The following is a 24,627-nucleotide window of genomic DNA, read 5'->3' on the forward strand; positions in this document are numbered from 1 at the left end:
TCATTATTTATGGCATCATAAAGGGGACTATGTAATCTTTCATTCAAGCTAAGATGTGATCATGTGAATCTTTCTGACCAATATAGAGGTCACTGGAGCTCTTTGAACAGTCAACAACACACATTTCTACACGATTTTTGCCTAAATGATATACTATCGTTTAGCCTTGTGTCATCTAGGAGCAACAGACACACAAAATACAATATCTACAATACTCTCAGGACCATAAGGATTCAGGAAATGTATAATATGCCTATACTATTTCATTGTTACAGGTCATTGTGAGCCTTAAATTAGAAAAGCAGTATTAGGCTCCTATTAAACTATACAAACCAGCCACTATAGTCTAGAATGGAAACATAGGTCCACCTGCATAGGATGGATTTTTTTTCACCACCTGTTTTTTTATTAATCCTTGGAGTGTCTATTTTAAGATTCTGACAGGTAACAGGTTGGAATAATGTCCCATGGGGTTTATTTTAACCCTTTATTACACTTTTCTGGGGATGACTGTGCCAGCGCTTTCAAAGGAAAGAGACAGGTGAATCCATTGAATAATCTGCAGAAGAACCCTAGATTCCAGAAGGCTTTTAGTCAGCTTGGCGCATTGTTGCTGGTAACAGATGAGCTCCAACAGGAGATGGAGTCCTTCACATGCATTATGGAAGGCCATGGTCGGATGAAGTCAGTTGATGCTGTGTGAGCCAAGATGCTGCAGAAAATGATGGGTGCTGATAAAGTCCTGGATGCAAACTCCAAAGTAGACATTGAACGCCTGCCTCCCCCCAAGGTCTGTCTCATCACACATGTACAGCGAGCTTCATAGTCGCCTGCTACAAAAGAGCAGAACAGCCAATATTCAAGAGGCCCAAAGCCTATAAGATAAGATAAGATAAGATATTACTTTATTAATCCCCTTGGGGAAATTCCAAAAACTATGAAGTATGGACTGGGAAAAACAATGGATGAGGAGGTGTTAGAACCTGTCTGGACGGTTGGACCCATCCTCTATCCTTCTCTTGTTGAGGTACTGGCCCAGAAAGTGGAGTCAGAAGAGCAAGAAGCTCTTGATAAGGAGGCAGCTTACACAAAAAATAACATGGATGAGGAGGATGGAGCGTACAAGTGTGATGAGGCGGAGGAAGAGATGGAGATCGAAGAGATAGACTTTGACAATAGTTTTAGTGATGATGATGATTAGTAGTTTAGGGTACAAAATACAAATAGAAAAAAATACTTGAATGTTGTGTCAACAAAGAAGATATCCAGTCCATGATATCCAGTGCATATGAAAACATATAGTTTGAATAAATAAATCACTGATCAAAATCGCATGGGAAAATGTGTTAATTTGTCTCTATATAATTGTTTATGCAAAACTATAATATTTAGGGCATAACAGCATGGAGACAATCTTTATTACAATATTATTTCCAATATTAACCTAAATCGATCTTGTCCAATGCACTACATTTCAGTAAAAAGGGAAAATAGAGATGTGATATACGTTTTTTTCAGCGTTTTTTGCTTTTTCTGTCCTGAAATTTAATCAAGATGTGTTTGAATCTTAAAAATAACAATTGTACTGAATTGTTTGGGAAAATGTTTTAATTTGTCTCCATATGTTGTTAACTTCAAAAGTTAGGCTGTTTTCTTTTTCTTATTTTTCAGGTTTTGGTTCAGGATAGGTGTAATAAAGGGTTAAAAATAGGGATGTCCGATATTATCGGCCGATATCGGTAGTAAAATGTGATATCGGAAAATATCGGTATCGGTAAAAAAAAACATTTTTTTTTTTTTTTTTTTTTTCATTTATTTAACCTTTATTTACCCAGGCAAGCAAGTAAGAACCAATTCTTATTTTATTTATTGTCAAAAGTATGCATGTTGGTTTAATTCAACAACAAGAGATATGTAATGTTAATTTTTACTTTTTTAATTATCATATTTTGCACAGATAATGCTTACATTTAGAAAGCCTTTTGAATGCATCCAGTGAAATTATTAATTACCTGAAATTATTCAGTTTTTTTGGGGGGAAACCCTGCATATATCGGTATCGGTTGATATCGGTATCGGTATCGGTATCGAAATTAAGAGTTGGACAATATCGGAATATCGGTATCGGTAAAAAAGCCAATATCGAGCATCCCTAGTTAAAAATAAACCCCATGGGACATTATTCCAACCTGTTACCTGTCAGAATCTTAAAATAGACACTCCAAGGATTAATAAAAAACAGGTGGTGAAAAAAAAACACCCTATGCAGGTGGACCTATGTTTCCATTCTAGACTGTATAGTTTAATAGGAGCCTAATACTGCTCTTCTAATTTAAGGCTCACAATGACCTGTAACAATGAAATAGTATAGGCATATTATACATTTCCTGGATCCTTATGGTCCTGAGAGTGTTGTAGATTTTGTATTTTGTGTCCCTGTTGCTCCTAGATGACACAAGGCTAAAAGATAGTATATCATTTAGGCGAAAATTGTGTAAAAATTTGTGTTGTTGACTGTTCAAAGAGCTCCAGTGACCTCTATATTTGTCAGAAAGATTCACATCTTAGCTTGAATGAAAGATTCCATAGTCCCCTTTAAAATGATACCAAACACAATATTGTGGAACATTGACAGATGTCCTCTACATGAGTCTAAAGCAGGATATGCACCAGCATCTGAAATGCGATTTCCTGAGGTGGTGGGTATACTTCATGACTTGATAATTATGATAAAGCTACCACTCTGGAAGGGCTATCATACAAAAATATCATCTACAGACATAGATATTTGAAAAAATGATATGTAAGTTTATTCACCCTGAGTGGCACCGATATCTGGTCTGGCCCATGGACTAAAAGGGAGATCGTCCTTCCTGTAATGCCTCATGCGAACCACACAATGCATAACATTGGTGGGCTTACTGAGATTCACCCCAAGAGATGTAGAGGTTGTGGCTGAATGTGGCTATTTCTTTAGAGTATCTTTTAAATGTGCTATAGATAACATTAATTTACATTTTACATTTACATTTAGTTATTTAGCTGACGCTTTTATCCAAAGCGACTTACAAGTTCTGTACGACAAGTCATCAGGAAGGGCACAACTCTATCAGCTGAGTAACAATGTTCATCAAAGTGTTGAGTGCTACAGTGTAGGTTAGTTTATTAGGACAAGTGCATGACAGTAAGGTTAGTTAGGGTTAGATTTTTTTTCAGCCACTAGATGTCGCACTAGAGCCACTTTGTCACTTTGCCTAACCCCTGCTCCTGATTGATTGATTGATTGATTGAGTGAAAATGTTATTAACAGATTGCAGAATGGGTACAATACAGTACGGCCCAATACACACAATTGTTAAGGGGATGCAGACCAGAGAAAGACTTTTGTCTTGTTTACATCAGGGTCCCCCATTTTCAATTCATCATAACATTTCAGGCTCCAAAACAGGGGGCAGCGACGGCTGCCAGACATTGACCTTGGATTAATAGGAACCCAAGGAGGACAATACACTACCTGAAGCATACTGCACCTTATGTGACACTGTGAATACTGTGAATTTATATTTCATTTAGTTAGATAGTTAAATTATATTGACCAAATTGTTTACACTGCTGTGTTGTTGTTTACTACCTGTACCCCTTCCCCCATGCTCAGTATATTTTTACTGTATTTATTTCTGTATATTTTATTTCATTTTTATTCTATTTTACTCTACTCTTATCCTAGGCAACTTGATTGATTTGTGTTATTATTCTAATTCGTGACCTGTCCTGTCTAAATGTTTAAATGTTGAGCGATTTGCAGTGTCAAATTTCCCACGGGATAATAAAAGTATTTCTATTCTATTCTATTCTATTCTATTTATGACATACACACGACATACATCCAGACATTTATGACATACAAATGAGCAGGTTGGCACCTTGCATGGTTGCCTCTGCCATCAGTGTGTGAGTGAATGGGTGAATGTGAGGCATAATTTGTAAAGCACTTTGGATAAAAGCGCTATATAAATGTAGTCCATTTACCATTTGGACTAGATTAGCCACTTCTTCACACCCAAGCTTGATGTGGAATAATGACATACCTGTCTATTTCAGCATGGAATGTAAATCATTGTCAAAACATTAGCGTATGATAACACTGATCCTCCCTTTACACCAACCCTTTTCTAACTTATTAGGGTCCGACAACACCGATCCTCCCTTTAATAATAATAATAATACATCAAATTTGTATAGCGCTTTTCCTAATGCTCAAAGACACTTTACAGAACAAAACAAACAATACAGTTTTAGTAGAGAAAAGAAAATGTATATAAAAACTTGAGAGAGTTCAAGGCTTGAAAGCCAGGGTAAAAAGGTGGGGTTTGAGTTTTTTTTTTTATGATGGGAGGGTGTCTGCATAACGGATATGGTTGGGAAGGGCGTTCCAGAGGGTGGGGGCAGCTGCAGCGAAGGCCCTGTCGCCCCAGGTCCGGAGCTTAGTCCTGATGGGTTGGAGGAGGTTAGCATCTGCGGACCTGAGGCAGCGAGTAGGCGTGTTGTGGAGAAGGAGGTCAGAGAGGTAGGAGAGGGCCAGGTTGTTGAGGGCTTTGAAGGTGATGAGTAGAATTTTGAACTGAATCCTGTACATGATGGGGAGCCAGTGGAGATCGTGAAGGATGGGGGTGATGTGGTCATAGTGGCGGGTGGAGGTAAGCATGCGAGCAGCAGAGTTTTGGACATATTGTAGTTTATTGAGGATTTTGGTGGATGTGCCATACAGAATGCTGTTGCAGTAGTCCAGTCGAGAAGTCATAAGTGCATGGGTCAGTGTTTCGGTAGCAGAGTGAGGGGCGTGTTCCTGAGGTGGATGAAGGCGGTTTTAGTGATTACATAGGAGGAAGGAAAGGGTGGGGTCAAGAATGATACCTAGGTTGCGGGCGTGGGGGGAGGGGGTGACAATGGAGCCGTCGATGTTGACTGAAAAATCCTGGGTGGGGCGGGTCAGGGAATTTGGGCCAATGATGATTAGTTCAGATTTGTCACATTTGAGTTCAAGAAAGTTTTTTTGCATCCAGATTTAGGGTACACCAACCCTTTTCTAACTCATTAGGGTACGATACAGTACACACATAAAATAGACATGAATTGCAGACATAATATGCAGTAAAAATGTACATAAAATGAGCATTACATAGACAGTATAAAGCAGTGCAATACAATAGCACTCATGTACAATACAATAATCACATGGTGTGGATGCATGAGTCTAAGTGGCAGAGTGTATTAAAGGAGAATTGGCAATGTAGCATGGTCCTGTTCTATTTAGTGTACTGTTTTGTAAGGAGGAGAAGCTTAAAATCAATTCAAAATGTTACCAGAAGCCAGTGCAGAGTATAGCTAACACTGGACCAATGTGTTCTCTCCTCTTGGTTATAGTAAATTGAATGTGTTGGAGTCTTTCTGTGTTTTTTTATTTTAAGATGTTGGTCATCCATCCTAAAAGACAGGCAGAAATTGAGTTAATAGCTGCAGCATCACTTGGTTCAGAGATGTACAATTGTGTGTCATTTGCATAGCTATGGAAACATGCATTGTCCCCATGTATAATGAGAATAATAGTGGACAGAGGCAGCTCTCTTGTGGAACTCCAAAGTCGGTGTCATGTTTCTCCCTTTGATATATGTTCTGATAGTCAGAAAGACCAACTAACTTTTAAAGATGATTACTTCGGATATCATGGTCAGTTGCGTCGAACGTTGTGCTCAGGTCTAAGAGGACAAGAATTGAGACTTTATTTGCATCAGAGTTTAGTCTGAGGTCACTAATTATTTTAGTTGGATATCGGCCTATAGCTGGTCACTGCATTACTGTCTAGTTTGGGTTTCTTTAGTAAGGGTTTTACAATGGCTGTTTTGAATGCATCTGGAAAGATGCCTGTTAGAAGTGATGTACTGTATTTATAATCTTTATGATATGATTTGAAACACTGCATGTCTTTACTGTCACACAGTGATCGACACATCATGTTCCTGTATACCTGGAAAAACAAAACAAGCAGGGAAGCCATCTGTGAGGAACGCACTATCCTGGTTTATTTTATTGTGCAAAAAAACACAACAAAAAAGATAACAATTTCAACACACACAGCACATAAACATAAACATAGATTCCACAACCCTCACAAGGCATTCTGGCAGATGACCCCCCCCCCCCCCCCCCACACACACACCAAATCCATTTAAACCTGCCACTAAACATCTTAAAAAATACATTATTAGAAGAGTGAAATAGATGAGTAAAAGCTATCCAAGAGAAGAGCCTGATAGGTCTGATGTTAGTGGTTAAATATTTGAGAGTCCAAACTCAAACATGGTTGGAGCTTTCCATGGCTTATATTCTCTACCACTTGAAGGGTAACTTCAGAATCTTGGGACTCCTAGCCCTATTTCCTACTAACCAATAATGTCGTCGATCGGTAGACTATTTTCTCCACACAGTCCATGCTGCTCTTCATACTGGATACCTGCAGCTCCAGGTAGTTAGCAACAAAACAAATACAAAGTCAATGGGGCCATGCTGCAGTCTGTAGAAGCCCCAACATAAATCCTGAAACCTAATCCACAGCACAGCCAAAGTAGGTTTCAACTGTGTGGCTGCATTGACTTTGCATTCGTTTTGTGACTAAAGCATGGATTGTGCTGAGAAATGTATCTACTGATCAACACCATCATTGGTTTGTATGCAATAGGGGCAGGGTTCCAAAATTCTGAACTCACCCATTAATATATTGTTCAGGTTCTCTTTGGATGACTGATGTGCTGTATTTTTAAAAGTGCAAAGTAAAAAAAAAAAAAAAAAAAAAAAAAAAAGGATGAGGTAATTGCATCACCCTCAAAGTGTATTTATTGTGAAATCACAACTGTCTTCTCTCCAATAGCTTCGGGCTAGCCAGGTGCAGCATCTTACATTTTCCACACCTGTGTGAGAAAACAGAGATGCAAATGACAAACAACTGAATGTGTAATTGTTACATTTAAGGCCCTTACTGGTAAGCTACCTCCTTATATCACATCATTATTGAAATGGAGTGTTGGAACCTATCAAACCCGTTCTAGTGATTGGCTGGTCCTTGAGGTCCCCCGAATTAGCTCGGAAAAGGGTAAATCTGCATTTTATTATGATGCCGCTAGCTCATGGAGTGAACTCCAACAATCCCTAAACATTTTGATTCTCCTCTCTATTGCAGAATTTAAGACCTTGATCACTAATCATTGTCAATCAAGTTGTACATGTTTTATTTAACATTAACATTGATTTGTTATCCTTGCTTTTGTCTATACCCTCGTCTTGCTGTCTTATTATTATGATTTTATATGCTGTGATTTCTAGGCTGTCTTTATGATTGCTTATCTCGTATGTAACCTTGACATAACTGTTAATGAGGGAAACGTCAGTTGCCTTTCAAGTATAAATAAAGGTTTGAAATGTTCTTTATTCAGGCCACTGAGCCACCAGGGTTTGAAACACAGCAGGTTCAGTCTAGACACACTGGGACAGATGTTAAGACAGTTGGCCAAAGTCAAAGTAAGCCAGTCATGCCAACACCACACAGCTACATCCTGGCCAGCAGAGACAAGGCAAAGGAACCTGAAGCAACAGAGAATATATTTGATATCTGTATAAACACATTTGATTTGTGTGACTGTACAGCACTATTTACAGTATAACGGTATACTATATATAGTGGCGGCACGGTGGTGTTGTGGTTAACACTGTCGCCTCACAGCTAGAAGGTCCAGGGTTCGATTCCCGCTTGGGGACCAGGTTGCCGCGTTGCCAGTTACCCAGGTGGGGTATCTCCCATGCCTTTCTGTGTGGAGTTTGCATGTTATCCCTGTGCTTGCTAGGGTTTCCCCTCCCGATAAGATAAACCCAATGGAAAAACATGCAGAACAGATTGCTAACGCTGTCGTGTCCCTGACAAAGACAGGCAGGAGCACTTGGATTGGTCCCGGGGCGCGGTACCTCGCGGATGCCCCTATCTGCTCCCGGCTGCCCTTGGGGGGAAGGACGATGGGATGGGTCAAATGCAGAGAGGAAAATTTCATCTGCGACCCAAAAGTTAAATAAATTGCATGTGTGTGTATCTGTGTGCCACCCATCGCATGTGTGTGTCACTGCATGACGGCATTGTCAATGTGTGCAATGAATAAAGACTTCTTCAAAGTCCAGTTTAATTTTAATCTTAATAAAAAATCAAACAGGACATGCAGTGACTGGTACCATGAGAACTCAAAACGATGAGTTGCTAATAGTAAGCATTATGGTTATCCAATCCACCATGCCCAAATGTATCTTCAGACTTCCACAGTATCAATACCACAATAGATCTTACCACCTGAGCTACAAGGACATCCCTCTTGCAACGAATCAGGTCTGCTCATGTAAAGTGGCATTACTCGATCTTGGCAGAATCATGTATGACATATTGGACCACTTCCATCAACTTGGTTCTCCCTCCATAACATCTTGTTTGCTATGGCCTTGAGTTCATTTTGTTCAGTTGCATCTTGGTACATGTTCACTGCCTGGCCCGGGCAAAGACCTCTCGCAGCCATGGCGAGTCCTCATAGAGACGAGGGTCACCCAGGTACTCCGAGGTGCGCTTGTAGAAGTAGTAGTATAACACAGAAGCTGTAAACAAGTAAATATTTTAAGATACTGAAATGAAATGCCAACAAACAGACATACTGAATGCTTAAAGATAGAATATGTCATTCAAACAGTGACCTCTAGGCAAAAGAGCCCCACTTGGTATTGCACTTTGTTTACATTTTTTGTTTTGGTCTGATGTGTGGGTTGGAGTTGAGTGGAGATAAGGGAGGGGCTATTGCTGGCCATACCTCCAGCTTTGCCTAGAGAGGTCTGGAGAAATGCACGGTATAATAATGTTACTAAACTCCAACCCACACTTCAGACCAAAACTAGAAATGTAAACAAAGTGCAGTACCAAGCAGAGCTATTTTGCCTAGAGGTCGCTGTTTGACGGCATTATAGATTCTACCTTTAAAAAAAGATGGTGTTGTTTTACACCAGTCCTTCATTACAACTATAGTATTGACTGAATTACCCCTCCTGTTATGTTCCTATTTCAGTTACAACTGTCATGTCCCCGGGTCAGTTTTGCCCTGGTGTGTTTAAACCACCTCCCAACAATCATAATTCCTAACTTACTTCCCATTCGTATTTGGCCTTACTTACTCACTCATTTACAATGATACAAACTAGTCATTTGTACTTAAAGGAACACGCCAACATTTTCGGAAATTAGCTTATTTGCCATCTACCCTGGAGTTAGACAAGCAGAAACATACCCTTTTCTTCTCTGTGCATGCATTAGGCTTAGGGAACAGCTGCACCGTTAGCCTAGCTTAGCATCATTCCCTGGAAGTAGGTGTGCCAGTGTAGCCTAGTTCCCAACAGTCACGAAATACACTCCAAATAAAACTCCAAAACTTTCCTGTAAACAGGTTGTGACCTGTGTATTTACCATGTGGAGAAAGAAATTATAATAATTAGACATTTTTGTTTTCTAAGCAGATATATACTCGGAATTTTTTTGCCGAACCACTGCTGCCTGGACACAGTGATTTCATCACCTCAAAAGCCCTATTGTAACTTCCGTCAATCAAACCAATGTGACTAAGTTACTACCTAGCGACTAAAGATCCGGTATGTATGATGGGGGATGAACATAAAAATAATTCTAAAAAAAAAAGAAAAAAAAAAAATAGGATATACAGTACCAGCAATAGCTCCTTCATTATGCACAGGGGTGCAGTGGTAATTTCAGAAGTGGTTGGACGGTGTTTTAATGACCCCACGTGCACGCGCGCGCATACATGTTCCCTCGCGTGCGCACAGAACAGATGATTATTATGCATAAATAGTAGGAAACATGTTTGTATAGGAAATTACTCATTTTAGTTTAGTTTTTGTAAATATTGCCTTGAAATAGAGAAGCTGAAAAAGGTAGCAGGATGTAGCATTCAATATATAAAGAAATTATATTGTCAACAGATATGGTTGAAAAACAAACAATGTTTTAAATGTAATTGTAGATACAATATTGTAGTTACAATTTATTTAATTGAATTAACTTAAACTAGAAAAGTAAATACAAACTAAATTAACAATGTAACTTACAGTTTACAGAAGGACAGTTTCCTTCTGAGGCACAACTTAAGAAATGTCTCATCCTTCCTCTGGACCATTTGTCACGTAGTGAGAGGTTCCACAGCTCAAGCAAACTCCCACCAATTGGTACACGGCTTGTATTTAGTGTTTGCTCTTCTCGTTCTTTGTTATGCTATTGTTATGCAAAGACTAGGTGATATGCGAGTATCGTTGGCGCACGGCACAACGAGTCGAGTGAAAGTTGTGAACGCATTTTTGTGTGCACGTGCGTGCACATCCGTGCGCATACTTCTGCTCAGAAAAGTGGTGGAACGGCGTGGTACAGCGTGGCATGACCACTGCACCCCTGATTATGCAACATGAATAAAGAAGTGCCTCGAAGCACAGTCAGACAATCAAAAGTGATCAGCCCACCCATCTAGCCCCAAATGGAAGTATATACCCTACATTATATCAAATCAGAAGAGCCTGGAGCATTGCAACAGAAAATAACAACAGCAAATTACAGATGAAAAATTATAAGCAGCATGATGACGGTGCGTCCACTATTATTGAAATAAAATTTCAATTTAAACTGTCCATCACCGCTAAAATCATCCAACCCCACAACTGGACGTTTCTTTACCAAGAAGACACTTAAATGGCCTTCACAACAAAAAAGAAAAAATATCATGGTATTTCCACACAAAAAAACAACATTGCTTTTGCAAAAACTGCATGATTGGAAAGGCATATTTGTTCTAGTAAAGTTGCACAACTCGGTCAAACATGGGAGAAAATACTCCTACTAGCGACTATGACCACATGAGTCAAACAAATAATATATACACACAAAAAAAACTGCTTCACCATAAACATTTGTACAGCCTGCTTTTTTGTTTTTAATTATCTTTTTTCCTCCTTTTTTCCATTTTTCTCCCATCCAAATGTTAGTCGTTATGCCAATTCCCAATCCCCTTCCTGGTCGTTGCGCACTCTACCCCCTACCGTCGGTCCGGGAGGGCGGAGACTATCACATGCTTCCTCCGACACATGTGTACCCAGCCCACCGCTTCTTTTCACCTGGCAGCGCGGACTCTCACTGAGAGAATGTAACGACCAGGACCCACCCTCTAACACTGCCTATTCTCCACTTGCACAACCTGAAAGTAGGCACTTCCGGCTGACTTCCGGTTGCGAATGGTACTTCCTGTCCCATCCAAATACATTGGTTTTAGCTACTTTTCTCCCCTTATTTAAACAACTTTGTCGTCACAGAGAGGCAATGAAACGTTTGTATTATTATAGTATAGAATGTATTTAATAAGCAAACGTTTGTCAGCAGGGTTTTTGGGCTGTATTTCATGTAAAAACGTTTACTGTTAGTTTCCTTGCTCAGCCAGCATTAGCCTTCATTAGCTAACAGAAGCTAGTGGTTAAACAGGCCGGATTAGCTTTGAGCTAACTATCTTTCCCGACCCATGTATTCATTCCATTCTAAACATAACGTTAGTTTACAAAACATGACCTGTCTATATAACGTTGAGGAACAAATTATATAGACGGGTAATGTTTTGAACAACTAACGTTACGTTTAGAATGGAATGCATCGGCAAAGATCGTTAGCTCAAAGCTATTCCGGCCAGTTTATCAACTTCCTGTCATTTAGAAATATGATTTTATAGTGAAAATCATTACCAAAACGTCCGGAAAAACCTCACGGGAGCATTATAGACTGTCATACAAATGTACAAATGCTATAAGGTGGCAAGAAATGCACTATAAACAATACTTTGCGGCGTCGTTTCTTGCGCTAGCTTCTGTTAGCCAGCATTAGCCTTAATTAGCGTGAGCAAGTAAACTAACAGTGAACGTTTTTACATGAAATACAGCCCAAAAACCCTGCTGACAAACGTTTGCTTATTAAATACATTCTATACTATAATAATACAAACGTTTCATTGCCTCTCTGTGACGACAAAGTTGTTTAAATAAGGGGAGAAAAGTAGCTAAAACCAATGTATTTGGATGGGACAGGAAGTACCATTCGCAACCGGAAGTCAGCCGGAAGTGCCTACTTTCAGGTTGTGCAAGTGGAGAATTGTGTTAGTATGGACGGTCGGCCAACCCGGAAGCACAACAGCTGGATTCGATCCCACTGTCTCTGTGGTGGTAGACAGACGCTTAGTCCGCTGCACTACCCGGCCGCCCTGTACAGCCTGCTTTTAATGACTTTGGCCACCGCTCCACTATTGTAATGTTTAGGATTATAAGATTGTCAGTGGACCACCCACTCAACCTTAATCACTAAACAACTACAACTACACACTCCCTAAATAACAAAGAGCATTGGTACGACCTTCCTAAGCATCCACATTTCAAAATATTCGCAAAAACAATTAACAAGTGGCGTGCGTTTCACTACAAATCTAAAGCCTATCCCTTTAATGTTTCCATCCCTCACTATGAACCCCTACCGCTGACACACGCCGGCCTAGGAGACGGCTCCTGACAGGGTCTTCTAACACCCCGACCAGCCTCTGGTGTGCCTACCAGGCGAAGGAAGGGTCCATAGAAAATGGCCCAGCTGCCCTAGCTGGTTGGAAACACCCCTTATTGGAGATTTATTTAACAAGAAGGGTCTAAAACATGGGCTACTACACACACAACACTGTCAACCATATTTAAAAATGTGGATTATGCTCAGTTGTAAACACCAAATCTTGCTCAAATTAGTTACCATTGACTGAAGGAGTGCTTGTTGTATTGTCAATGTAACATAATGAGGAGACGGTAGCCAAAGTAACCAACAAAAGATATTTAATTTATATTTACCATGATTTGTAAAAAAGGAATAACAACATAACGACAAACAAAACACAGAACTGTACAAACAGGATCAGCATCTCACACAGGGGAGAACAGAACAGTTATACACGAGGGGATGACGAGACAAGACACACCTGGGTTGATTGCAAATGGATACACCTGGGAGGGAAACGATAAGGACTACAAGACCAGGACGCGTGAATATTAAAGGCAACCAACTTGTGTTCAGCTTTTCGTTCAGCGTTTCTCTGATTGGCCACACGGCCAATCAATCAATCCACTAGCACGCGGCCTTGCGGCAAGAGAGACAAGAGAGACAAGAGAGACGCGGCAGTCGCGGCAGAGTGGCTGCGCATGCGCATATATGTATGTATATATATATGTATAAACATATCTACTAGAAACACTGGTGTTCTGTTGTGCGACTGTGCTAAACTCTTCCACCACATGACCGACATTTGACATACAGTAGTACACCTCCTATCTATGTTGGGATTATGTTTGGTCATGACAAAACAATAAAAATCGCTACTGTTAGTAAGCTGCCACCACCCACTTCAATGACAGAGCTCTCATATTTGCGAATGCATAAACTATATCTTAAATTATGGCTATGTGTCTAATATGGCTGTCGCGAAGTCATTGATAAGCGACAGCCATATTAGACACATAGCCATAATTTAAGATATAGTTTATGCATTCGCAAAATATGAGAGTGCTTGTCATTGAAGGGCTTCCTACAACGGAGGAACGGCCGCTGCTGCTGCTGGAGCTGAACCGAGTCAAGCCGCGGGCGGCACACGCAAGCCGGGGAAAAAACAACCGCGTCGCCCCGCTGGCTCTTCAGCAAGGAGCCTCCACAGCTCCAGTTAACCTAATTTATACCGTAATGAATCATTAAAAAATATACCGTTAACTGGAATATGTTGTTTCTTTACACATATGTTGGATTATGTAATTGGGTTTTCATGACAAAACAATAAAAATCGCTACTTTACATCAGGGTGAACGCTGAACCGAGTCAAGCCGCGGGCGGCGCACAAGCCGGGGAAAAAACAACCGCGTCGCCCCGCTGGCTCTTCAGCAAGAAGCCTCCACAGCTCCAGTTAACCTAATTTATACCGTAATGAATCATTAAAAAATATACCGTTAACTGGAATATGTTGTTTCTTTACACATATGTTGGATTATGTAATTGGGTTGTCATGACAAAACAATAAAAATCGCTACTTTACATCAGGGTGAACGCTGTTACACTGCCACCACCCACTTCAATGACAGAGCTCTCATATTTGCGAATGCATAAACTATATCTTAAATTATGGCTATGTGTCTAATATGGCTGTCGCGAAGTCATTGATAAGCGACAGCCATATTAGACACATAGCCATAATTTAAGATATAGTTTATGCATTCGCAAAATATGAGAGCGCGGTCATTGAAGGGCTTCGTTCTACAACGGAGGAACGGCCGCTGCTGCTGGAGCTGGACCGAGTAGAGCCGGCGGCGGTGCACGTTAGCCGGGGACAAACCACCGCATCGCCCCGCTGACGTTAAAAACGCGAAATAACGTTACTGATGTACAGTGACACCCAGAGTTTCTAGTTACAGTAGTGACGCGTGACTCGAGATAGTCCTAACACTGTAACAGTGTTTATTATTAAGAGTCAGATAGTCCTAACAGTGTTTATAGTCCTAACACAGTGTTTATTAGTAAGAGTCAGATAGTCCTAACAGTGTTTATTATTAAGAGTCAGACAGTCGTAACAGTGTTTATTATTGCGAGTCCTAACAGTGTTTATTATTTCATAACTGTATAAAAACGCGAAACATAATAATCAGTCAGCAGCGCTCCACTGCTACCGCAGCCCAACACAAGTGCGTTGGAACAGCAGCCCAACACTACACAAGTTGGTGCTGCCGCGCTTGCTCTTTGGATTTCATTTGGGACGTGGGACGGCTGCGCTTGCCTGCGCGTGGGGGCGGGGGGGGGCGCGGCCAATCAGAGAAAAGCCGAACACAAGTTGGTTGCCTTTAATATTCACGCGACCAGGACAGGGAACTACAACTAGACATAACACATCACACACTGGGAACACCTGATCAGGGTACAAACACACCCCATACACAGGTCACATCACAACATGTTTACAGGAGAGTTTTGGAGTTGTATTTGGAGTGTATTTCGTGACTGTTGGCAACTTGGCTACACTGGCACACCTACTTCCAGTGAATGACGCTAAGCTAGGCTAATGGTGCGGCTGTTCCCTAAGCCTAATGCATGCACAGAGAAGAAAAGGGTATTTATATGCTCCAGGGTAGATGGCAAATAAACAAATTTCCCAAAAAGTTGGCATGTTCCTTTAAAGACCATATCGTTTTCAATACAAAACACACATTTTGCAGCACCTTCATTGTTTTTCCCATGATAAGATGTCAAATATAGATGTTTACGGTGTGAACAGGTTTTTTTTCTGGCTTCCAAATAGACATAGACTTGATCTGCACTTGATCTGCACTCCTTCCTGCATATTGGTACCCAACTGCTGTACTGGCATCATAAAATAAATTATTGGTCATCTTCAATTTGAGGATGTAATCAAGTTTAATGTGGAAAGAAAATTATGTTTAGGGGTGTTTCAGTGATGTTAAACTCTGAAACAGGAAATGTTTTACCTGAACATAATAGCATGTGACCACTAAGTAATAGGCTTTTGTGTACACTGCTGAATTGGGGTCTTATGGCTACATATGTGGACACTTATACTGCCATCTGGTGGTGTCAGAAGAGTATAACATACAATATTAAAAGTTCAAGATGGCGGCGAATAGGAGGGGAAATTCAAGTGGCCACTCCAGATTTATATAAGCATTGGACATTTGTCATGACAAGCAAATTTGGAAAAAAAAGTGTAAAAATAAGAACTTAGCATGTCACTAAACATGAAGTACACGTTTGTGTACTTATGGACTGAAGCTCATCGAAACAGCTAATATACTAGTAAACATGCACACATGTAAAATGAGAAAACAAGTATATCTGGTGCAGTTAAAAGGCTGTACATTGTATAAATGTAATACATAACAATTCAATCACTAAATACATAATACATACATAAATTAGTTGGGTTAAAAACGTTGCACAGTACCATTGAAAACATTTACAAATAAGTAATGCATGAATGACATTGATTTGTATTTGATTTTGTCATGTTTTTATTTCCAGAGTGTTTTTCTGTGCAACAAGCTATGCAGATACTTGGGTTGATTGATAAAGACAACTCAGATTTAGACTTATCTGATAACGATGATCCCATCCTGGATACAAATTACCAACCATCAGCACAGGAGGAAAGCAGCAGTGAGGATGAGGGTGACAGTAGTGATGATGAGGACCCCATTCCTGAGCCTCTAACCCAGGCCTCCAGCCTCTAACCCAGGCCTCCAGTCTCTAACCCAGGCCTCCAGCCTCTAACCCAGGCCTCCAGTCTCTAACCCAGGCCTCCAGCCTCTAACCCAGGCCTCCAACCTCTAACCCAGGCCTCCAGTCTCTAACCCAGGCCTCCAGTCTCTAACCCAGGCCTCCAGCCTCTAACCCAGGCCTCCAGTCTCTAACCCAGGCCTCCAGTCTCTAACCCAGGCCTCCAGTCTCCAGGCATCCAGCCTCTAATCCAGGCCTCCAGTCTCTAACCCAGGCCTCCAGCCTCTAACCCAGGCCTCCAGCCTCTAATCCAGGCCTCCAGTCTCTAACCCAGGCCTCCAGTCTCTAACCCAGGCCTCCAGTCTCTAACCCAGGCCTCCAGTCTCTAATCCAGGCCTCCAGTCTCTAACCCAGGCCTCCAGTCTCCAGGCCTCCAGTCTCTAACCCAGGTCTCCAGTCTCCAGGCCTCCAGTCTCTAACCCAGGCCTCCAGCCTCTAACCCAACCCAGGCCTCCAGCCTCTAACCCAGGCCTCCAGTCTCTAACCCAGGCCTCCAGTCTCCAGGCCTCCAGCCTCTAACCCAGGCATCCAGTCTCTAACCCAGGCCTCCAGCCTCTAACCCAGGCCTCCAGTCTCTAACCCAGGCCTCCAGTCTCCAGGCCTCCAGCCTCTAACCCAGGCCTCCAGCCTCTAATCCAGGCCTCCAGTCTCTAATCCAGGCCTCCAGTCTCCAGGCCTCCAGTCTCTAACCCAGGCCTCCAGTCTCCAGGCCTCCAGTCTCTAACCCAGGCCTCTAGCCTCTAACCCAGGCCTCCATTCTCTAACCCAGGCCTCCAGTCTCCAGGCCTCCAGCCTCTAACCCAGGCCTCCAGTCTCTAACCCAGGCCTCCAGTCTCCAGGCCTCTAGTCTCCAGGCCTCCAGCCTCTAACCCAGGCCTCCAGTCTCTAACCCAGGCCTCCAGTCTCCAGGCCTCTAGTCTCCAGGCCTCCAGCATCTAACCCAGGTCTCCAGTCTCTAACCCAGGCCTCCAGCCTCTAACCCAGGTCTCCAGTCTCCAGGCCTCCAGTCTCTAACCCAGGTCTCCAGTCTCCAGGCCTCCAGTCTCTAACCCAGGCCTCCAGTCTCTAACCCAGGCCTCCAGCCTCTAACCCAGGCCTCCAGTCTCTAACCCAGGCCTTTTTTCCCCACTATGACGTTTCGTCATTTGTTGTACGTACCGTGACAATTAAAAAAAATATTTGAATGTTTTATATTTTGTTAAAGGCATACAATGTCATCCTGCAATTACTGTTTGCAGCTTTTCAAATGATCCATGCATTAGTTTTAACTGTCCAAAAGTGCAATGTTTCCAAAATGTGTGTGTATGTGTTATTAATAGGGGTGTAACAGTACGTGTATTCGTCCCGCGAATTTACGGTACGGCCGTCACAGTGCGGTACGTAGAGCCATACGAAGGATACGCCTCAGCGCGCTTGGCCGGGCACACCGAGGCACATTTACATTGGAACAGCTGTAGGGTCATCATTACAATTTTACAGTTTTCTTTTGTTTTCTTGTTCGCCCAATAATGTTAACCAAATGAAACCAATGGAAAGAAACGCACCAACAAACACACCAACATTCTCCCCCGCCGGACTCGAGTAGGGTAAATCTGCAGTGCCACAGCCCCATACATTGCCGGACTCACAGGCACAGCTGATTAAATTAAAAAAATAAACATACTTTTCCTATAGAAAATTATTCTATTTAATAATAATAATTATAATAATTATCATAAATATAATATATTAAAAAAAAAGAAAAAAAAAGATTTTAAATAATAATTATTATAAATATTATTTTTCTGTTGTACCGAACTCGTACCGAACCGTGACCCCAATACCGAGATACGTACCGAACCGTGGCTTCTGTGTACTGTTACACCCCTAGTTATTAATACATGCAAAAGCAGTCAGGAAAAAAACTGCTGTGTTCAAGGTGGAAATAAAGAGTTTTTCATTCTATTACACAATGGTGACTAAATTGGGTTTTATGGAAATTCGGACCAAGAATCCACATATGTGGACATCATTTTTCTCTAAAAGTACATCATATCAAAAGATGATTCTTAGTTTTTATTCTAATTAGGGTCCAATAAGCCCAAATAGCCAAGAGAAATAAAAAATGCATGTTAAAAAAAAACAGCTTGGGCCTTAGGAGGATAGGGGGGCTAAATAATATTTACTGTATGTCACAGCACATTCTATGCATTAAGGAACAGTCTCTATGTGGCTTAAGGAGCAGAGATGAGCAAAAAACTCAGGTATTTCCCTTTAAACAACAACAAACAGACCTCCTCTTATCCACTTATGAGCTCAGGGGAATGAAAGTCACACCCATACAGTATGTTGTGATAGCGAGATGCCTACTGGTGAAATACTGTATTGCAATTGCCCAATTGGGTTGGGGTTAGACTTGCTCTTTAATTATTATGTTTGCTCTGCTTTGTTTAGTCGAAAACATGAATCCTGTGTAGTTGAATCCAAAACATCTTTATCCCACTTAGTTATCCTGGATATACACAGGCTCTGAGTCAAACCAAAATGAGACATTATCTCATTATATCTCATAATTCTCAAATGCAGCTGAGGAAAAATAACAATTGTATGAGTCCTTTTTTAATCGGATTACATGAGATTATTCTTATTTAACACTATTGTTCAGACATTAGTACAGAATGTACAGAATGATACAGACATGAGAAGAGACTCACACAAGCTGAATATATGTTCCTCCGAATACTAAATTTTAGCTTACTCAGAAGCGTTTTATATGACCTAAACATAAAGTCCAACTTCTCAAAATTTCAGTGGAGAGTTGACATCTTGAATTAGAATGTAGAATTTGTTATTTTCACTCCAAGTTGCATTTGTTTCATTATGGGAGTGCCCAGTAAACAAGAGACTCTCCATTGAAATTCTGACAAGTTGGACCATTTCAACAACTTCGGGGTATGTGTTTGACAAATAAGTGGCTTGGATTTTATGTTTAGGTAATATAAAATGCTTCTGAGTAAGTAAAATAAAATGACATGACATACCATTACCCGGGAGATCAAAAGTTCAGTTTATGTTCTTCTATGTTAATTTGTCTGGCTGTGATATGAAGCAAGCAAAGCGTAGCAAATTAGTTACACATGTGGGCCCTTTTGAGGACTATTTGCCCACAGGCACTTTGCCGACCTCTAGTGGCTCGGGTGTGCATATTTTTTTTATGCAATATATATATATATCGAATTAAAGACCCATTTGTTGCCTGTCGATAGCCCTTTCAGGTGACAAAATCCGGTCAGCGGTTCTCGAGTTACATGCCAATATTTGAGGCTTGCGCAAAGTACACGATATTGCGCAAATACTACTCCAGACTCTTGGGGCTCTAGTTCCATCAATCATTTGGCAATCTCGAAAATGATTGGACAGGGTTGTAGCCAATGAGTGTGGCTTTCCAATGATACCCCATCTGGGTATGAATATATCAGGGATCTAGGTGAAAAACTCACGAGCGAAAACAGGAAGAGAAAAACCTCAGAATGAATTGAAGTCTATGAGAAAACGGAGCTTTTCTTTTGTACACAGTTTACCAAAATCACGCCTAATCACTCATTTCAGAAATGGATCGTTATGAAATTTGGACAGGTACTACATAAGGTTCAGGATCTCGGGAGTTTTTTAAGACATACGAATTTCTGGGGAAATACTACTTCTGGACTACTAACTACTACAACTCATGTTCAGACCTATGTTACTCTATTTCATTAGCACTAAAAGTGATCTTTCTTTATTGTATCATAAACTTCAGAATGTTATCCTTCAAAAGAGACCAGGCTTATGCATGGGCTATAAGTATAAAGTATAGTATTTTGGTTTGAAAAAAGGGTATGCAGTCCTCAAAAACGAAAACAAAAATGGCCACTTTTCTGCCTGCATGTTAAGAGGTTAATCTGTGTTAAAACTCAAGAGGGACACAATTAATTGAACAGATATCATTTTTAAATGAGATCAAACAAATATATGTTGACATTAAAAAATAATGGGTTTTAACATCATATGTCTTACCACTTCTTTGGACGACAAACAGAGTCTGAAGGCTGTCTGTCCAAATAAAGCGGTTTATCCTCAACCAGCGTAGATTCTGCAAAGATACGATACAGTTCATCAATAGTCACAGGTTCATCTGCTTATCTAAATCATTCAGATTTGCTAGAGAAATACATAGCTCATTATGCACTCACAAACCTCCTCCTACACGTTATATTACACAATATACTACTCTCTCTCTCTCTCTCTCTCTCTCACACGCGCACACACGCACACACGCACACACACAAACACACACACACACACACACACACACACACACACACACACACACACACAGGCACGTGCACACATAGAGCTCAAGGGGTGCTTGAGCACCTGCCTTTTTGAGCCTCATAAAAAGAGTGCCCTTTTTGATTTATTTTTTTTTAATTTTATATATTTTTTTTATTGAAATTTTTACCGTTACGCATATAGACTGCCCTTCCAACTGAAAAATTTCAGGATAGAATAAAAATATTAGATAAAGAGAGAGAGATGCCCCATATTCCATTGCAGTTTGCACGGCCTCCTCAGCATGCCTCTCCGCGGACCTATATATTTTATGCATAGCGTGGGTGGTGATGATGATGATGATAGAAACTAGGGATGTCCCGATCCGATCACGTGATCGGGATCGGGCCGATCACGTGATTTTCCGAAGATCGGGATAGGCAAAAAATAAATAAAAAAATCAGATTTTTTTTTTTTATTATTATTCAACAAACATGACCATGTTCACGTCTTAAACTCATACTGAGGCCTTAGTTTTGGTTTTTAATTGCATATCATCATTCATTTATTTATTGTCACACAGAGCAGAATACGTTTTTTTTTTTTTATCCAAATTTCTCACATTACATTCACCGTTATCCAGGTGAAAAGTTAACTTCATTCAAGCGAGGCATTGCAATCCTTGACATAAATCATTTGATGTATAATTAAATCAAAGGAAATGCGTTTGGGTCGCGTCTATATTAAAGGCAGCCCAAGAGTGCTTCCGCATTTGCCGGTAACACAATGCGCATTTTCTTTTTGACGCCGCCAAACAGACGCTTCAGGGTAACTCTTCAACTCCCCCCCCAGGTGCTCGCCGTGCATGCGCATGAGGTCCTCGTTCTTGGTTCAGCTGTTAGCAACGCTGGCGTATATTACTGTTATATAAACACAATTCTAGTGCTTAATGGACAGCACTCAGTCAGTCAAGTAGAGGATGTTTATCTGGAGAATACATTTTCTGGTACAGATAGCGTTGAAGAGTGACCCTGAAGCATCTGTTTGAGTTGTCAGCGGGTTATGGGCGGAATACATTTGCTAGCAAGTGTTGATGACCAAAATAACCTCTAAAACACTGCTAGAATACACAAGCAGTTGTGTGATGTGTGACATCTCTGAACACAGTGAGGGAAAACGGACCAAAACATTAATAAATATCTGTTATGTGGTAACTTAGGGTATGTATGTTTTTTAAATAAATGCCCAGTGCTTTGTCACCACCTGTCAATCTGTTCTGTTATTCTATGCATAGCAAAACCTATTAATATTACATATGTGTTGGCGGAATCGCGTCAATGTTTGTTATGAATAAAACGGCAGAAATAACATAAAGTTACAATGTACAGTTGACAGCTGGGCTGTGGGGCTGTGTTAACGTTACAATGTACAGTTTCTGACAGCTGGGCTCGCGAAATAACGTTATGGCGTTATGAGTGAATCTGGTCCTCGTTTGGATAAATATGTATTCCATTTCCGCGATTAGTGAGTGGCAAAAAAGAAAATGCGCATTGCGTTACCGGCGTAGGGCGGCCAATCAGGCGAATGCGGAAGCACTCTTGGGCTGCCTTTAATATAGACGCGTTTGGGTCTGAGAGTGTGGCTGGTCTGCCGTTCTGCAGCTGGATACTATTGGTTTGTTTTGGCAAAATTCTTCTGCTCTGTGTGACAATAAATAAATTAATGATGATATGCAATTTAAAACCAAAGCTAAGGCCTCAGTATGAGTTTAAGACGTGAACATGGTCATGTTTGTTGAATAAAAAAAGAAAGGTAAAAAAAAAAAAAAAAAAAAATGTTTTTTGATCGGATCGGGAAATATCGGTATCGGTAGATACTCAAAATCACATGATCGGGATCGGATCGGGAGCAAAAAAATGTGATCGGGACATCCCTAATAGAAACCGCTGTGGCGCATACAGTTGAATGCTGGTATTACACTCATTGAGGGACACGAAGAAGTCAAGCCCGATGGGATTTGGGAATATCAAATACAAATCGGGATTGGAATAAAAAAATGCATTTATATTAAACAATACAGAATATAGGGTACTTCTTGGGGTCTGTAGGGTAAGAACTTATTTCCTCCCCCCTGAACATTTATGGAGATGTATGGGACTTTTAAGTCAGTGATAAAAGTGTCTTTCAAGGATAAGTGAGCTCCTGCACTGATTATTATAGTTCAATATTCAATATTTGATCACCAAAACCCCCCAAAAAACATAAAAAGCCCCCCCCCCCCCCCCACACCCGAAAAGGGCCCTTAGAAATCGGGCTTGCACGCTATGCGCGCTCGGTTAAAACACACAGGTAGGGCCTATAGTGCCCTTTTCAGCCTTGGAGCACCTGCCCCTCTAAAGTCCTGTGCACGTCCCTGCACACACACACACACACACACACACACACACCACACCACACCACACACACACACACCACACCACACCACACCACACCACACCACACCACACACACACACACACACACACACACACACACACACACACACACACACACACACACACACACACACACACACACACACACACACACACACACACACACACACACACACACACACACACACACACACACACACACACGCACACACATACCATGATCCAGGAGTGGAGGATGATGCTGACAGTTAAATAGAGGGCAGAGATGACCAGCAGAGCTCTGAATCGCTCCAGCAATATAGACACCAGTCCTACTTGGAACACATAGGTGTTGAACAACATCAACAGGATAATGATCAGGTTAAACAGGATGGAAATATCCTGGATGCTGTTGGAGAGAGAGAGAGAGAGGGATGGAGAGAGAGATATTTTTTAGATGAAATGTAAATGTTTAGTCCCCTTTTAGTCCTTTAATAAAGGTGAAATGCAGTTGTCATAGCAACACGGGTGAGGGGGGGAGGTACAGGTGCAGGCAGTGTAATAGAAATTACAATAACGTATAGGTAATAGTAGAGGCAGGGTGCAAACCACAGGGGAGCTAGGGGAGCTATAGTGAAATTTTGGGGGGTCTCTAAAATACTGAATGCTATTTTTGCCATGCATTTCTATTTTTCTCAATTTTCTGTATTGTCATCATCGTGTATAATGCGTAAAATTACTAAATGTATGATCAGGATAATGTCAGGGGAATATGAATGACTGTATGTAAAAACGTAATGGCTATAGATGTTTGGCTACTAAAATACCAACAATCTTCTTGGGGATGGGGATTATAGTCATGTACCTAGTTTAGTTTACTCAGTTTATTGATCAGGGACAGTGCATATCAATCAACAGTTATACATTTATAAATGAATACAAATAAAAAAAACTGTAAATATGCCAACATTAGCAGGGTTTGCTAGTTTTCAGTTGTAGTCCCTGGGCCAGATGTTTAAGACCTCTGTCATGTACCTCTTGTATCAGAAATCCTAAAAAGAAGCACAGAGCACCTTTTCCTTACATGAAAAGCACAAGCTGGACAGCTGGCTCAGAGGACGTCAGCTCGCTGAAGGAGTTGACAAACAGGTCGAAGGAGAGTAGGCTCAGCTGGATCAGGAGGACCAGGGAGTAGTTGTGGGTCTGTAGCATTTCCGGCCCGAACGCTGGGCGCCCGGGCAGATTGTGGCTCCAAGAAGGATCCAAGGTTGCGCCGCGTTCACACACACATTACACAGACACATAAATCCACACGGAGGAGCTGGCTAGCTTAAATATGGCAGGCAATGATCGATGTCCATGGTGTGACTGTCCAAATGTGGTTACAGTCTAACAGCCAACATGGCTAAAGCATTGTCTCAGGGCTCCATTTTTCAATCAGCCAAATTA

The 24,627-nt window shown here is 41.1% G+C and overlaps 1 protein-coding gene across 1 annotated transcript; it reads right to left on the reverse strand.

The window, feature by feature from the left end:
* Window positions 1-8,569: 8,569 nt before the first annotated feature.
* LOC311247185 (transmembrane protein 138-like) lies at window positions 8,570-24,405 on the reverse strand (the record flags this gene model as incomplete). Its single annotated transcript, XM_084337521.1, has 4 exons — window positions 24,263-24,405; window positions 23,416-23,587; window positions 20,510-20,585; window positions 8,570-8,682 (listed from the first exon to the last, which is right to left on the reverse strand). Exons 1-4 carry the CDS (start codon window positions 24,388-24,390, stop codon window positions 8,570-8,572), a joined length of 489 nt encoding a protein of 162 aa, XP_084193647.1. The 5' UTR covers window positions 24,391-24,405.
* Window positions 24,406-24,627: the final 222 nt, after the last annotated feature.

Source organism: Notolepis coatsorum, assembly GCF_963971535.1.
Source record: "Notolepis coatsorum genome assembly, chromosome: 20".
NCBI lineage: Eukaryota > Metazoa > Chordata > Actinopteri > Aulopiformes > Paralepididae > Notolepis > Notolepis coatsorum.